Genomic DNA, 16,025 nt, shown 5'->3' with positions numbered 1-16,025 from the left:
CTGTTGTTTCTGTCCCTTCTGAAAATAATCTTTTAGGTGCCACACAGGCGGACATGTTTGTTACAATGTTTGGTTTTCCACTGCATGATGGATAGCCCCTCAATGTTACTACAAACTTTTTAAAAGGAGAGGATGGCAAGGAGGGAGACAGGGGCAGAGGATGTGAAGGTTGGAAACTCTTCTGCAAATAGGTAAAGGTAAAGGTTCCCCTTGACAAATATCCAGTCATGTCCAATTCTAGGGCGCTCATCCCCGTTTCCAAGCCATAGAGCTAGCGTTTGTCTGAAGACAGTTTCCATGGTTACATGGCCAGCGCGACTAGACATGGAACGCTGTCACCTTCCCACCGAGGTGGTACCTATTTATCTACTTGCATTTTTACATGCTTTCGAAATGCTAGGTTGGCAGGAGCTGGCACAAGCGACGGGAGCTCACTCCGTCGTGTGGATTTGATCTTACGATTGCTGGTCTTCTGACCTTGCAGCACAGAGGCTTCTGCGGTTTAACCCGCAGCGCCACCACATCCCTCTCTTCTGCAAATAAATCTGAGCAAATACAGCCTTTAAGCCATGTTAGCATGAAGCTCTTGTCATGCTAAGAAGGGACTGAAGCATGTTGAGCCACCAGTTTTCTACAGTCTGGCCCCAACCTGACATGCGTGACTCCAACTTCTATGATTCCCATTCAACACAGGATGGTGGGCACTGAAATCCCAAAGATCTGGAAAGCATATGGTTGAGGGAGGCTAATAAGAGGCTTTTAAAGATTCTTAAAAGCTGGGGGAAAGACTTGTGGGGAAAGAAGTATGGGCTGCTGATATATTTAAAGGTATAAATGAACTGTTTCCACAATCTTTTCTAGCCTTGAATGTAAGCATTAGCCTGAACAAGAATTCCACCCAGTTGAGACAGGATGTCCTCATGAAGCAGGAACCAAATGGACTGCTGGACAAGGGAAGTCCCTTATTTTGCACCTGAGGATAAAAAAGCAGACATGTGCTGCAGGAGGGGCGGTGAGCTCTCTGTTCAGCTTCCAGCAGAATGAATTTCCGCAGACTCTTAAGCTGCACAGGACCATTTGCAAAGCTGTTTTTCTCAAATTTGTCTGTGTAACTTTTGCCATTAAAGGCAAACTTCAATCCAATTATCTTCATGCAGCCATTGCTCCTTTTTTCGCTCCTTGCTACCTATTATTTCCCTCACTGCCCAAATGGAGAGTGTGGGATCCACAGGACTGTGGCTGTTTGCAAAGCATCATATATGGTAATAATACGATCATGACTATAAAAAGTGTGATTTGGGGAACCTAACACCCAAGCCCCTATGCCGGTATCCTCTTAATCACTGCCCAGGAAATTAAAAAAAAAAAGATTTTCATCCTTGACATTTCATGCTGCGCTGGACCAAATGCATGTGTCCATGAGAAGAGATGGTAAGGAGAGATGGAGGGGGAGAGAGAAGTGAATAACTGTCCGACGGATTGATCCTTTACCTTATTTTCGGCGTAGGCCAGCCACCGGCTTCCTAAAGCTATGGGATTCATGTTGGGCCCTGGGCAAGGATAGCAGCCTGGAAAATATCCAAAAGATAGCCATGAGAAAGCTGCATTTCCAAGGAACTCTGCATGCATTGCCAAGAAAAGCCAACCTTTTTGCACCTGAATAGAGCTTAAGAACCATCCGTGATCCCAGGGTCACAGCTGCTCTAGTGTGTATCCTTTGTTCAGTCAGGGAAAGAGTGGTGCACCATAGGCCTGAGTAAGCTCTCTGCATGAACTGAGTGGCCCTCCAGCGCACCCAAGAATAGATTGCCCTGAATGGTCTGAAATGGACAGGACTTCCATGGCTGCAGACTTAACGATACATTTTATTTGCACAGAATGGAGTACCCTTTAATATTTTAGCATCCTAAAGCACTGAACATTTAAAAAGGCATATTACGGCTACTCAGTAAAATTCTTACAATATATTGCAATACAGTATTGAAGAGAAGCGAGGGAGACAGAACCCAAAATTAATGAGGAACAGACAAAGCGAGAGACAGAGAAATGTCAACACCATTCGTTATATACTCCCCCACAGACATATGTACAAAGTGCATGAAGGTTAGAAGTTGGGGGGTTCCAAGGAAGTGAACTAAGAAGGAAAGTTCTCAAGTCTGTTGGTCAAATTACTTTACAGATATTAACTTTACAGATATCACATCTTTATATGGTGAAATCCATTACTGTTCCAGAGATATGACTCCAGTACAGCTTAATGATTAAACAATCAGACAAGCAAGTGAGGCCTGTGTTTAGCTCCCACAGACTAATCCAAAAAACCAAGCCAGCTGAGCAAAGGAAGCTTGAACTGCAGGCAAATAAATACTATGTATTACTCAGCCACCGTACTCCAGGAAATATATAGTTCATGCAACATGAACAACAGTATTAAGATGTTGCTCTACCAAATAAATATTAACACAAGAGTACCTCTTTTGCTAGACTGTGGTATAGCAGTAAATTCTAAAGAGAAGATTCTCATCATGGCAATCCCTATAGCCAGGCTCCAAAGACAGTCCAATAAGGCAGCTGTGTCGATGTATATCAGCAAACCAATTCTAGCAGGAGTATCATGAGCAGGTGTTTTATAAAGCATATGGGTTTTAATCACTCATTTCATATTACAGCAAAGATAGTTTACAACAACAGACTGTTGCTAGAAGCAATGATGTTGTTACAAGAAGCCATTGATCCTACCCAACTGGAGCTACTGCAAAGTTTGCATCTGCACTCAGAAGAGCTTGATAAGCTTGCAGGTGTCCTCATCATCCCATCAAAAAGTCACAGTGATTCTACCTGTTCCACCCCATATGGAGATGCCGTTCTGTCCCTTCAGCGCTGCCTGGAGACCGTTCGGGAATGGATGCAGGAGAATGGGCTGAGGCTGAACCCGGACAAGACGGAGGTACTGAGGGTGGGCGCTCCCACAGTTGGGGATTTGGGAAACTCCCTCATTTTTGGGGGAGTGACCCTGCCTGCCAGGGATGGGGTTCGCAGCTTGGGGATTCATCTGGACCCGGCGCTCACTATGGAAACCCAGGTGGCGTCCGTGGTCCGCACCGCATTTTTCCATCTTTGGCGGATAGCCCAGCTGCGACCCTACCTTGATGTGGGGGCTCTCAACACTTTGGGACATGCGCTTGTAATCTCAAGATTAGACCACTGCAATGCGCTCTACGTGGGGCTACCTTTGAGGCTGCTGCGGAAACTACAGGTGGTGCAGAATGCTGCGGCCAGATTACTCAGTGGAGTGAGAAGATACCAACATATCTCGCCCACTCTGGCTGCATTGCATTGGCTGCCCATCCGATTCCACATCGACTTCAAAGTGTTGATGCTTACTTACAAAGCCCTAAACGGTTTAGGACCTCAATATTTGGTGGAACGCCTTCTCCCACCTAGATCTACCCGTGTCACCCGTGCGAGCCAGGAGGTGAGGCTGAGGAGCCTGACGCCGAGAGAGGCCCGGAAGGAGAAGACCAGAAATCGGGCCTTCTCGGCGGTGGCTCCTCGCCTCTGGAACAACTTACCTCCTGAGATTCGCGCGGCTCCCTCACTGGGCATTTTTAAGAAACAACTGAAAACACTGATGTATAGGCAGGCTTTCCCAACAGATAATCCCTGACGATTTTTCTTTTATATTCTTTGATTTCCATTTTTGTCTATTTGTAATGTTTTTAATAATTTTATTGTTGCTCCAATTGTAAGCCGCCTAGAGTGGTCTAGTATGACCAGATAGGCGGGATAGAAATAAAATAAAATAAAATAAAATAAAATAAAATAAAATAAAATAAAATAAATAAATAAATATGCACCTCCACCACCATGTAATACTGAAGCACCCCTGGCCCAAAGGTTGAAGCCCTTTCAAGACGTGATGTCATGCAGTATTTGCTCAGTCCCCCAGGGGTTCCCCTTCTGTAATTCTCCCATGTTGGGCATCATAATTTTAAAAAACGTGATGAATCACCGGGTCTCTGTGTCCTCATTCAGTAAGGACACAAAAGGGGTGGGTACACACGGAGCACATTCTCATCATAAATTCTTGCAGATCGGAACTGTCTGGGGAGAGGGGAAGAAACCCGTTTGCTTCAAATAAGTCTGAAGTTACAGACAGTCTCCAGTTTGGACTTGCCTATACATCATTTTGTGGGGGGGCCATACAAGCTTAAAGGATATTTGACCCATTCTGTCGATATGCAAGGTAAGCTAATACACTGTTAAACGGACTTGCCCTCCAGTCTTCCAAAGAAAGAATAGGGGGAGGTGGGAGAGGAAGGACTTTTATATCATTCCCTTCTTCCAGTGCCTTCCATAAGGCTTTTTAAAATTATATGCCAATGACATCTATCATTCTTTTCATCTTATCCCACTTACTCTGGTTTTGGGTTTCCCCAAAGACTCCTCTTCAACAGACAAGGTTCCCCCCCCCCCCATCCTTTTAAGGAAAATGCCTGTGGGTTATTTTTTTAAAAGTCTCTCCCTCTTTCTCCAAGTGCAGCTCCAACACTGTCTGCTCTCCTAAAAGTAATCAGGAGATGGGGAGCAGGCCAGCACTGCTTCCTCTTCTTTTGCATCTGAACCATAGTCAGTAGTACTGCATCCTCAGCAGTAAATTTGGAAACCATACCAAGCTGTGTTTTGAAAGCCTTCTCTGACCAGGGCCATATAATCCCATAATTTGAGAACCATCTATAGTTACCAGAAATGCTGGTGCAGACATCATGGTTAAATCTGAAATTTAACATGAGGTGGAAACCCCTGAGTGAGGTGGGAAGTGAGTGACAAAAGGCACATAGGCTTCCCCGAGTGCATGTGAGGAAAGGGAAGATATAACTGTAACTATAATTAGTCATTATTACCTGCACATATAGAGGATGTCTACCTTGAAAATCAGGTGTTGTGGGATGAACACCAGGAAAGGCTGTCACCCTCCTGTTCAAAGTTCCCCAAAGGCATCGGGTTGGCTGTTGTCAGAAAGAGAACACAGGCCCTTGGTCTGATCTAGCAGCAGTAATCCTTACATGTGAAAAAAAACCACCTCTAGTTTCTTTATGAGACTTTTAGTTACTGGCCTACATAGCCTGGCTTTCTGATTGCAACAGGAGGAGCTATTCTTCATTCCTTCTGCTGCTAACCTGAGATACTTTGCCCTAGAGACCATGATGACTGAATTTGACACCTTCTTTTTCAGGTAATCCTTGTGCCCTACCCTTGGGAAAGAGAAACAAAGGGTCTTACTTGATGAGAAGAATAATAATATAATTTATTGTCATTGTAAGTATATACACAGTATACCATACAACGAAATTCACAAAGACTCTGCATCTAGAAAGAGAGCTCTCTCAGGTGGTGGTAAAGGTTTGATTTTGAATGCATGTTTAAAAAAAATAAGTGTGTGAGTTATCAAGACTATCCCTAGTATGTAAACAACAGATTCCTTTATGTCTTCCTCCAGTCACAGGTAACAAAGATCATGTTGCTGGGGGGAAACATTTTAAGAAAACATTTTAGAACACTGGGTTCTAAGTGTGTGCCTATGAATACAGAGGGACACAGACTGAAGAACTGTAGTCTTTTTGAACCTTCTGCATATAACACACTGGCTATATCACCAATTTATGGCTAGATAAAGTAGGATGAATATAGGACAATGGGACTGTACACCACTTCTCAGTGTGACTTCCTCACAGGGTTATTGGGGGGGGGGATAAAGTCGAGAGGAGGAGAGTCACACATGTCACCGTCAGCTCGTTGAGGAAAGGCAGGATATATATAGGGTTATATATATTATATATATTTAACACCCAATAAATAAGTAAGAGAATGGAGGGAGCCAAGCAGCATTGTTCAACTTCTGAAAACAATCCACCGGGTCAACTACTAAATTATGGCAGGAGGAGTTTATGGGGGAATGCAAGTGAAGAGTAAAGGAATCCAAAGCAGCAATGTTCAATTGCAGACTTCTGGAATCTTCTGTATGGAAAGCGTATCTTGCCCACAAGCTCTGACCCCATAAAACATTTGCTGTTCCTGCTACATTGACAATCTGCACCCAGAAATTACAGTTTATAAGAAACCCTTGAGCATAAAAGACGTCGGGTGCATGAGGCATACAAATGTATTAAAAGATCAAAGATCTTCCTGTTATCCGCAGAAGACTCCACCACCCTCCATCAGGCAGATAATGTGACCAAAATGGAAATAGATCAAGAGAAAGAGAGGTGTAGAATGGGAACAGAATAAATAAAGAATAGGAGGGAATGCTTTGTTGCATGATACTGTTTATTACCAGACAACGACAAACAAACCGTTGAATCCTTTCAACTAATATTTTGTTTATTTCTCAAAAAGAAAAGAAGAGAAAAGGATAAATTAAACTTGTTTATAAAGGGTATGAAGTAATAAAATTTGCAAATGTGTTTACAAATTTTCCCTTGAGATGAAGGGCCCTATAGAAATGCCATCACTCTCCCAGCTCAAGAGCATCTTCCATTGTTCTTCGACTTCCTTCAGATCCGCCCTTGACCTCTCTTCTCAAGGACTCCAACCAAAACTATGCTCACATGAGAACACTAATTCCTGGTGCAGTTTGGCAAGACTTATGAGAAACATACAAAGATGGCTTACACAGCATGATAAAGCCATTTTTTCCATTCAGCCCTGCACTTTCTATTTTGTGACTTGTGGTATTTTATGATTCTCTGAGATCTTGGGCAGAAAAAGAGGGCTTTTTCACTGCTGCTGCTGCTGCTTCACACGACAAGGACTGAGCTTAGCAGAACCATGACTTATAAAGACACTCAGTAAGAGTCTTCTCTGCAGGTCTACTTTGCACTCATAACAGTTTTAAAATAAGGACATGAAGAGCCGACAATTTATACTGTTGTATTTCTAAGAACCTCCACACAGACATTTGCACTAATCTTTATAAAAATTTTCCTAACAGCACATTTGTTTTTATTTTCCTCATTTTCAAAAGCACCTTGTTCATGGATTCGTCTTGTTTTAATTGTATTTGTTCTGTTGTCAGCCGCTCAGAGTGGTATAATTATACCAGATGGGCGGGATATAAATCAAATAAATAAATAAATAAAAACACATTTTTTTCAAATACACATTTTCAACTCTGCATGCTTACTTCTACATAACCTGAAAAAAAGGGAATCTAATGCGCCCAGTTCTCACAGATTACAGAAAACTGAAAAGAGGTGTATGCCACTCTGACGACAGTTACAGACACCATTCATTATATAAACTCAGTGTGTGTTGGTGCAAACATTTTTCCCAGCCCTACCTTTACATTCTCAATCAATTCAGATTTTTGAGCTCCAGGCCCACACTTCTGCAAGCAGGAGACGAGCAGCTGGGTAAACCATGTAGTCCAGAGGTTGGGCAAATAGCCAAAAGGCACAGGAGGCGGGTGGGGGGAGGGGATGGTCTTAGGGTAAGCAATTGTGGCACATTAAGTATTATCCACCCTGTTTTTTTGTTTATGTGTTACAACACACCTTTCCTTTAATGAGCTCTGAGCAGCATGTGTGGCTCTCTTCCCTACTTTCAAATATTTTTACTCCATCTCAGCTCTTATTGTAACTTTATTTTCTCCGCTTTACTGTACTTTAAAAATAATTAAATCAAAAGTACAGTTCAGCATTTTTGGAGAAACACTGGGCCCATCTTACAGCATAGCCAGTTCTAGAAAGTGTGTGAGAAGCAGACCGGGCGCTCGCTGCCTCCAGCTGCCTGGCCGCTTGTGACAAAGCCTTTTAAAACTCAACATGAACAGGGCAAGTGGAGTTTAAAGTGGTTTTCTAATCAAAGGCAGCTGCACAAGGAAGCGGCACCAACACTCGTCCCTGGAAGACAGGATGAATTTTTTAAAAGTCAAAGCTATTCAGCCTCTGTTAAGGCTTTAATGTTAAGCAAGGTAGCAAGCCGAAACACTTCCTACCATCCTTTTCATGGAGACGTTTTTTAAAGCGGTGCTCTAATACAATTGCCCGGCTACTGGAAGATGCTAGTGGGATACGTAAAGAGCATGTTCCATGCATGGTGAGGATCTGCAACAGCAGCTTATACAATTCAAGCTGAGGAGAAGGTGGTGATTCCAAAATGTGCATAGAAAATGCACACATACACTTGGAAAAAAAATATTAAGGATAGGATGAAACAGGGATTGGTGAACGACATTGTGAGACAGGGGGCGAGAAGGATACCCAACTCGCTGAAGAGCCGTCCCTCCTCAACAACAGAGCTAAGGAAGTGGACCCCAGACCTGTACCAGAACCTGCAGTGGAACCTCTATGGGAGACAGTAATAGAGGAGTTGACAGCAGATGTACAGAAAGTGGTGATAGGGGAGGCTCAAGGAGAAAAGGCAGGAAGAGAGACAAAAAGGAGTGTGGAGTTTGAAGCAGGGGCGGGAGAAGTAGAGAGGAGGGAGGAGCAGTTACCGCCCGGTTGGGAATGGGCGTGGATGCAGGATCCTTGGACTGGATTATGGGTGAGATTGAGAGTGCCAAAGGAGGAGGCAAATTACAGGAGAAGGGCAGAGATTCCCCCTAGACCCTCTTATTGGGGTGAAACAGAGGCGAGGGAGAAGGAGACTGAGAGAGGAGAAGGAACGGGTAGAGAGAGAAAGGAGAGAAAGACTGGAATGGAGGGTAAGAGAGATGAAGAGAAGGAGCTACAGGGAGGACCCTGGGAGAACCGAGACCCAGACAGATGGATCCTATGGGATGAAGATCTGGACGAGGAGACCGTGCCCCCGCTGGAAGGCTCGACGAGGCAGACCGTAAAGGTCTGGATCCCTGTTGAACTCCCTGGACCAAGGGGCAATAGTTATAAAAACCTGTTCCTGTTCGATGAATGGAAGCCCCTTCTGGACCCGTTGGCAGAAGGAGAAAAGACTAACAATCATGTTTATTGTTTAATTCCCCAATAAACCCCACACCTCTTTTGAAACAACACAGATCTACTGATTTAACTTTGAATTGAATTTGGAGCCAAAGATCGAACCCTCACACACATCTGAATCCTTTTTAGCTAGGAAAATTCTGGGATGATCATGATGAAGTTGGAATCAACCTGGGGGGCACAACATTATTATTAGGATCTAGCTGGACTGAGGTTTCTGCATAGATATGGGTAAGCATTTCATCTTGGTCCATTTTTGAGGAGAATTTACCAACATTTAAAAAATGTATTTAAATCTAGAATGGAAAGAACTCAGATTTTTACAAAGTGTGAATCGGAGAGAAAGGGAAACTGACACATTTCTTCATTCAGACCTAGGGCTTTGAGCGGTTAATTTCTAGAAGTCTGCCTACATACTGAGCCACGCTAGTGCTGAATTAACATCACTTCCTTTTCCTGAAAGAGTCCTTACCTTTAAAACCTACATGACAGAAAGAGAGAACATAGTCGTTTCAATGCCGGGAATAACTGGACTAAATTAATTTGGCTTACGTAGATGAGGATTATGTTTGAGTTCTTTTTTGGGGACAGAAAGTACTTAAGGTTTACAATATTCAAAGAATATTAGAAAAGCAGATGGATTTTCTCCTCCTGAGTGTCTTATACAGATGTCCATCATTGCAAGACGCCTTGCTAACACACACACACACACACACAAACACCCCCCCCCTCAAATGGGCATCAGTCTGACATTAATAAATAATGGATCAATTTAACTTGACATAACATGAGCAGAATCATCATTTTTAATATAGAACCAACTAAATTCTGCCAGAAAATAGCTTCTCTTTGGGGACTAAACTCTACCATATTCATAGAAACTTGGTGCCAGATAATGGCTCCAGTCGTCATGTTCTTCTCTGGAGATTAAGAGCCCATCAATGTGAAGCTGACAAGTGTGGAAGAAACTGGGCCATTACTTGCAGTTGGCTACAATGATGATGCTGTATCACAATCTCTGCCTGCTTTGCATCTTTTCCCACCGTCTCGATCATTGGCCAACTGAGCATGTGTAGCTAATGGCGGTACTGGTGTTGTCACAGTATGAAACTGGGCAGCTGACAACAACATTCTCTCCTAGGTAGGAATTGTTGGTACTTCACCAGTTGCTATGTTGGAAGGTGAGTTGATAAATGGGTATGTGGACCAATTATTAAATGAATGGGCAGGCCAATTTTTTCAAATCTAAGCAATATTTCAGAGGAGCATGCAACATTTCCACTGTCATCATCCCAGTCTGAACATAAACCTTGTTAGATTTCAGAAGCTAAGCGGGGACAGGTGTGGTTAGAATTGGGATGGGAGACCTCCACGGAATACCATGGATTTCAAGGTAGGAAATAGTTCTGCAAATAAAACCCTGGAGTACTCCTGCCATTCAGGTTTAGCAAGACTGGCCCTGCTTCAATATAAGCAGCTCTCTAGGTTCCTTCATTGTTCTCCATGTTTTTCTTTAACGTGTTTTAATAAGCCAAGCCGAGAAATTTGCACCACATGGGTCTGATTTCACACTTTAATCTTAAGCATCCTTCAGTCTTGAGAGACGATGGTAACGTGCTCTGTATGAAGGACTTGGAACAACGTCTAGTGTGGCTGAGAAGGCCAATTTGAGAGTGACCATCCCTTCCACACTGAAGACAAATAAAATCTGTCCCTTGTCCAGCTCCCTGATTTTGCTGCTTTCAGGACTGCCTCTTTACCTCAGCCTGCTGGACGAGTGTCTCTTCAAATTGGAAGAGGCTATGCTGCACCGCCTGCCTCCAGGCTGAGCGGTCAAGATGTCAAGGTTTCCCATCTGTTGAGGTTCATTCCTAAGGCCTTCAGATCCCGCTTGCAGATATCCTTGTATCGCAGCTGTGGTCTCCCTATGGGACGCTTCCCCTGCACTAATTCTCCATACAGGAGAGCTTTTGGAATCTGACCATCAGCCATTCTCACGACATGTTCAAGACAATGTAGACATTGCTGTTTCAGTAATGTATACATGCTAGAAATGTACACACTTTAATGAACACTTTGATGCAAAGAAAGTAACTGTGGGGTTGAACAGAGCCTGGAAGAAACACCAACCGCTTTCAAAATCAAGGCTAGTCTTTGCTGAGCTGTCACAAGCAACTGAGAGTGAAGTCTTCCTTCTTAGGGAATCTTCAGGCTATGATGTGGGAAGAAACTGACACCTATTGGTAACTTTGAGATTACTCCACAGAGCATTTTTATTTTTCCCCCCTTTGTAGAAAAGCGGCTGCTTCCCATTTGAAAACACTCACGCAAAATGTTGTAATGCAAAGAGTGAGTAAATGCAATGCATTTCCCCCCTACCCAGATTAAATTCTAAGCATACTTGGCTGCAGCTTTCCTTTTAAGGACAAAAAAACTCCTCCTGGCATAAGCCTGGAATCAAGCATCCTCAGTTGTGGTGGTGGTGGTGGTGGGGGACATGGTGTAGCACCAGTAAACAAGTATACATCAGGGGCCCGCCTAGTTTGTCCTCCTGGAAAGGTCGGAAGAGTTTACATTTAACATCTGGGGCAAAAGACAGACTTCTGCTTACACGAGCAAAGTTGGCACTTCTTTCAGGGCAAACCTCCATCTCCCTGCTTCCCCTTGAACTGGGATTCTGCTGTCATCACACAGCCCAGGATAGGGGCATCTCTTTGGGGAAGCCGACTGCCACGCACATGCTTATTTATTCATAAATGCACAGCCTGCTTTTCCGTGAAAGTCCTCAAAGCTGGTGACAGCATAAATGAAAGATGCAACATCCCCATAAGTTTTGATACTTGGGGCATGGCTGCTGCTACTGCTGTTGTTGGGTGTGGTTCCCCCCCCCCCCCCGGTGTAAAACTGCATACTGCAGCTTCGCTTGTGTATAGATCAACTCACCTGACTGCTACAGCAGACAAAGAATTTTGCATGGGGGACTGGTAGAAGGAAAGAGATTGGCTCCATTCCTCTCCAGCCAGCCTACCTAATTCCATGCTGGCGGCAAATGCAGGACAGAAATTCAGAATGGGGTTGCGTGAAGGACAGAAACAACATCCCTCAGCTGCCATCCCACTCAGGAAAAGGCATATTTGATTACTGGTTTGCTTCAAACTGAGCTGCCTCCGTCTCAGTGTTGGCTGAGATGAAGGAGAAGGCATGGCTATCCCACAACCGGCATGTAAATGTATGCTGCTAAATTATAAAACATAAAAGCAGTATCTGAAACAACCATTCATTCCCACCTATGAACTAATGGCCTGAACATCCAACCAAGCAATTCTGTTGTTATCTATGACAGGAGTGAGGTTCCACAGTTGAGGAGCTACCACCGAAAAGGTCTTACTGCCAGTTATAACCCTGCTTGTGAGCCAAAAGTTCTCATTTCGATACCTCAAAGAACAGCGATATATTGGGGGGGGGGGGACACACACCATTTTCTCAGCTATCCAAGTGGTATACAGTTTTAAAAGGCATCTGTAGCCCCAGATGGGTAATACTTGAGGAACATCATATGTGATCCAAAACAGTGGGGTGAAGGTTAGAAATGGCTCTGCCTTTTCCATCCGGCTGCTGCAAGACATCCTGAAAATCACTGTAAACCTAGAATATATTTGAAACCAAAACTCACACCAATTAACTTATCAGGAAACGGAGGCAAAGAAACACAACTCAGGCAGCCATTCTAGCCAGTTGTATAAGAAAAAGTGGTACTGATCCCACCAGGCTGCTTACATTCCCTCTTTCCAGCCCATACCTTTTTATTATTTTTTCCTGCCATGTCATGACTGTAGCATTGAAAGCATAGAATGACTCGGTTTTATTTAATATTAAAGTCACTGCTGGAGAGTCTCTCTGGTTGAGGAGAAGGATACAAAATGCTTTACATAAATATGTAAATAAAAACTTACTTGTGACGAAAAACTTCTTGGTGAAGGTACAACTGTCAAAGGCAGCTATTTTCTCCTGTAAGACGACCACAAGGATCCTGAAAATATAAAAAGAAGAATTCGTGAAGTATCAAGACATTCCAGGAGATACGGGCAAAATTAAACACCATGGAAGATGTAAAGCTGTTGTAAAAAATACCTTTTGCCAGCGTTTTCCCATCTTCCTGTAATGTTATTAACACAGTAAATTGAAACAGTAAATTGTTTGGACCAGTGGCGTGGAAAACCATGTTATGGAATTAGGCCACACAGCAAGTTTCACAACACGAGTGACCCTCAATCAAATGGACTTCCTTTTCTTCTCCCTCCCTCCCTCTCCCTCCCTGTCACACAAACATGGAAGGAATCCCACAACCATCTGAGGGATAAAAAAAAATTGAAATATGTGTGAAGTTTTTTTTTTTAAATGAAAACAAACCATAATTTCATTTCCTTTCCATGCAAGATTTGGAGTAGCTGGACATCCATGGGCTCAAATGCAGAACATCTCTCCAAGAGATTTTGCTGAAGAACTGGGCATTTCTTGCTCCAACCTACTGTTGTTGTTGCAACCATCCAGCAGACGTTCAGCTTCCATTAGGCATATTTTAAAACTTTCAAAGCTTCAGTTTCAACACTGTGCCTTTGTGCCACTCAAAATTATCACACCCCTCCCTGACTGGGACTGTATACTCCAGAGATGCTCGGATGATGGAGATGATCAGCTATGATCATACTTTAGTTTGGATTCCTGCATTGAGCAGGGGGTTGGACTTACTATCCTTATGGGATTCTTCCTATTCTATTATTCGAGGATTCTGACTACAATATGAAAGGACCCGTGAGTGTCACCTGATTCAGCAAAACGGCCCAAATGGGACACTAAGAAGAACGGGTCCAGCCCTGTTTTAGACTTGCGATTTCAGATTTCCTTCTATGCCAATGATCGGAGAAGGAAAAGTTCTTCTCTGTGCTCTAGGGCAGAGGCATGGCTCATGGTGACAAGAGTTAAGCGCTTGGAAATACTAGCATTTAGCACCAACCCACTTCATGTTAAATTATTAAAGACATTTAATTCATGATGTCAAAACTGCTTGGAAACATTTACTTTATTTATTTATTGGTAACTTTTGAAGGGCATTTCAAATTACTAAAAATGCCCATGAATGAGTTAAAATAATAAGAAAAGTCAAATATCCTTTCAAAAGTAATCCCATGAAACAAAAAAAAATAATGTCACTGCCAGTTAACATTAAAATAATACTGCTCAAAATGGTTGAACATTTTTTTAAAATAAGAAAAACAATGAATTAAAACAAATCATTTCTAAGCTTTAAATAAGATGGGGTGATCTTAACAGATGCACAGACAATGTAGAAAGCTCGTCCTTCTGGAGTTCCAATCATCCCACTCCCTCCCCTGGTTGTTTTTCAACAGCTAATGATGACACTTTTATTTTGGCAGGATTCTCTGCTTTGCTGAAAGTACTTGATACTTTACCTAAATGTTGTGTTTTATCTGTGGTCCCTTCTGTCACAGAAGTATCACTGTATTTTTATTGAATGTACTTTTTTATATGAGAGATTTAGGGTTTAAATCTGTTGTAAGCTGTTGTGAATAAAGTTTAGGCACTAAATAGGGAGGACAGGCATTTCTATATAAATGAGATAAGGTTTTTGTTTTTATTTTTTCAAAATCCTCTTTCTACCTTTAATCCGATGGGTTTTTTTCCCCCCTCCATCCGCACCCATCCACTTACCCACACCCTGGCTACTGAACAATTGGGAAGAGCAGCAAAAGAAACAGTAACACGTTTTCTTGACCAGGATTGAATAAATATTTTACTCAGTTCAATTTTTTTTTCTACATGGGTTTATCAAGTTTCTTACATTTCATTGTAAATGCAGCACAAAGAGTGTGATTTTTTAATTTGTGATTGTGGTGATCATCATCACCACTACCACCGTCTTTAGCTGAATGCAGATAAAAATGAAGCTGGCAGATCCCTCCAACTATTCCGTCTTTGCACTGGAACAGTTGGCCCTGTTAAGTTTGGCCAACACGGATGGGTAAAAATTTCATTTGACTAGTTTCCAATGTGGAACTCATTGGAATTTTCAAATGCATTTCCAAAAGTGGAGTGAAAGATCCTGGATTTGTAAAATATGAATATGGGTAGGAAACGAAACTAGACTTGTTCTTGGTCTCTGGGAGGTTCAGATCAGACTTAGAAGTACCTCAAAAGACTAAAAGAGACACCAGAAAAAGAGCACAGAAGTAAAATTCTGGGGCCAGGTGCATATTTAGCCAATTAAAATCTTCCACTCTGTGAGACAGCAGAAGATGAGGAGAAGCACTGGGGAGAGATGCCAGACCTCTGAAAAGTTATTTTTGGACTACTGCTCCCAGAATTCCTCAGCCAAGTACAAGACCAGAGAATGCTGACATATCTTAAGAGCTAAGACAATGGAGGAATTCCAAAATCCAAATCACTGCAATGCCTTTCTTACATCAATCAAGAGAGATCCAAATCTCTTAACCGGGCCAAGTGGTTTAAAACAAAAATGGGATGGGCAGGGAGATGGCACAGAAAAATAACTCTGACTTAATGAGGAATGAAGGGATGGTGCTTATTTGAGTTCCTAAATATTTAGAAAGGAGTATTCTGTCAGTGTTTCAATGAAATTCTACCAGGTGTTATGATGCATTAGGGTTCGCCTAAAATTGTGAAAGTCAAAAGGATAAAATAGTTTGATCTCCCACTTTTGGAAATATAAAACCCCAAACAGGCACCTAAGTAATACTATTTTATCAGTGAACTAGCAGAGAGTATGAAAAAAAAGTGTTGTACCTCTTTAATAAAATTGATATTATGTTTCCTGCAATTTAATTTTTCTTCTTCTCTTTTTAAAAGCATTTATTTTTCCCCCAGTGATTCAAGATGAAAATCCACTAAAAGGCACATGGCACATTAATCTAAAAAAGTGTTTTATCCAGAAAAATAATCACATTGCTGCTTTTTATTGCAAATCTGCCAGGCATAACAGCCTTGACTTATTTGCTGAAAGTGTTTTTGTTTGTTTTTCCCATCCCC

At 42.4% G+C, this 16,025-nt stretch overlaps 1 protein-coding gene across 5 annotated transcripts in view; it reads right to left on the bottom strand.

The window, feature by feature from the left end:
- BCAS3 (BCAS3 microtubule associated cell migration factor) overlaps positions 1-16,025 on the bottom strand; it is a 410,844-nt gene that overhangs the window by 346,852 nt on the left and 47,967 nt on the right. For all 5 annotated transcript variants that reach the window (XM_072978539.2, XM_072978537.2, XM_072978538.2 and 2 more), the window contains exons 9-10: positions 12,914-12,990; positions 1,492-1,568 (exon numbers count right to left, since the gene is read on the bottom strand). In XM_072978539.2, coding sequence (XP_072834640.2) covers positions 1,492-1,568; positions 12,914-12,990 — 154 coding nt within the window. The remainder of the gene's footprint in view (positions 1-1,491; positions 1,569-12,913; positions 12,991-16,025) is intronic.

This window comes from Pogona vitticeps, chromosome 7, assembly GCF_051106095.1.
Source record: "Pogona vitticeps strain Pit_001003342236 chromosome 7, PviZW2.1, whole genome shotgun sequence".
Lineage (NCBI taxonomy): Eukaryota > Metazoa > Chordata > Lepidosauria > Squamata > Agamidae > Pogona > Pogona vitticeps.
Note: the sequence above shows the minus strand (reverse complement) of the source record. Positions and strands in the feature narration are given on the sequence as shown.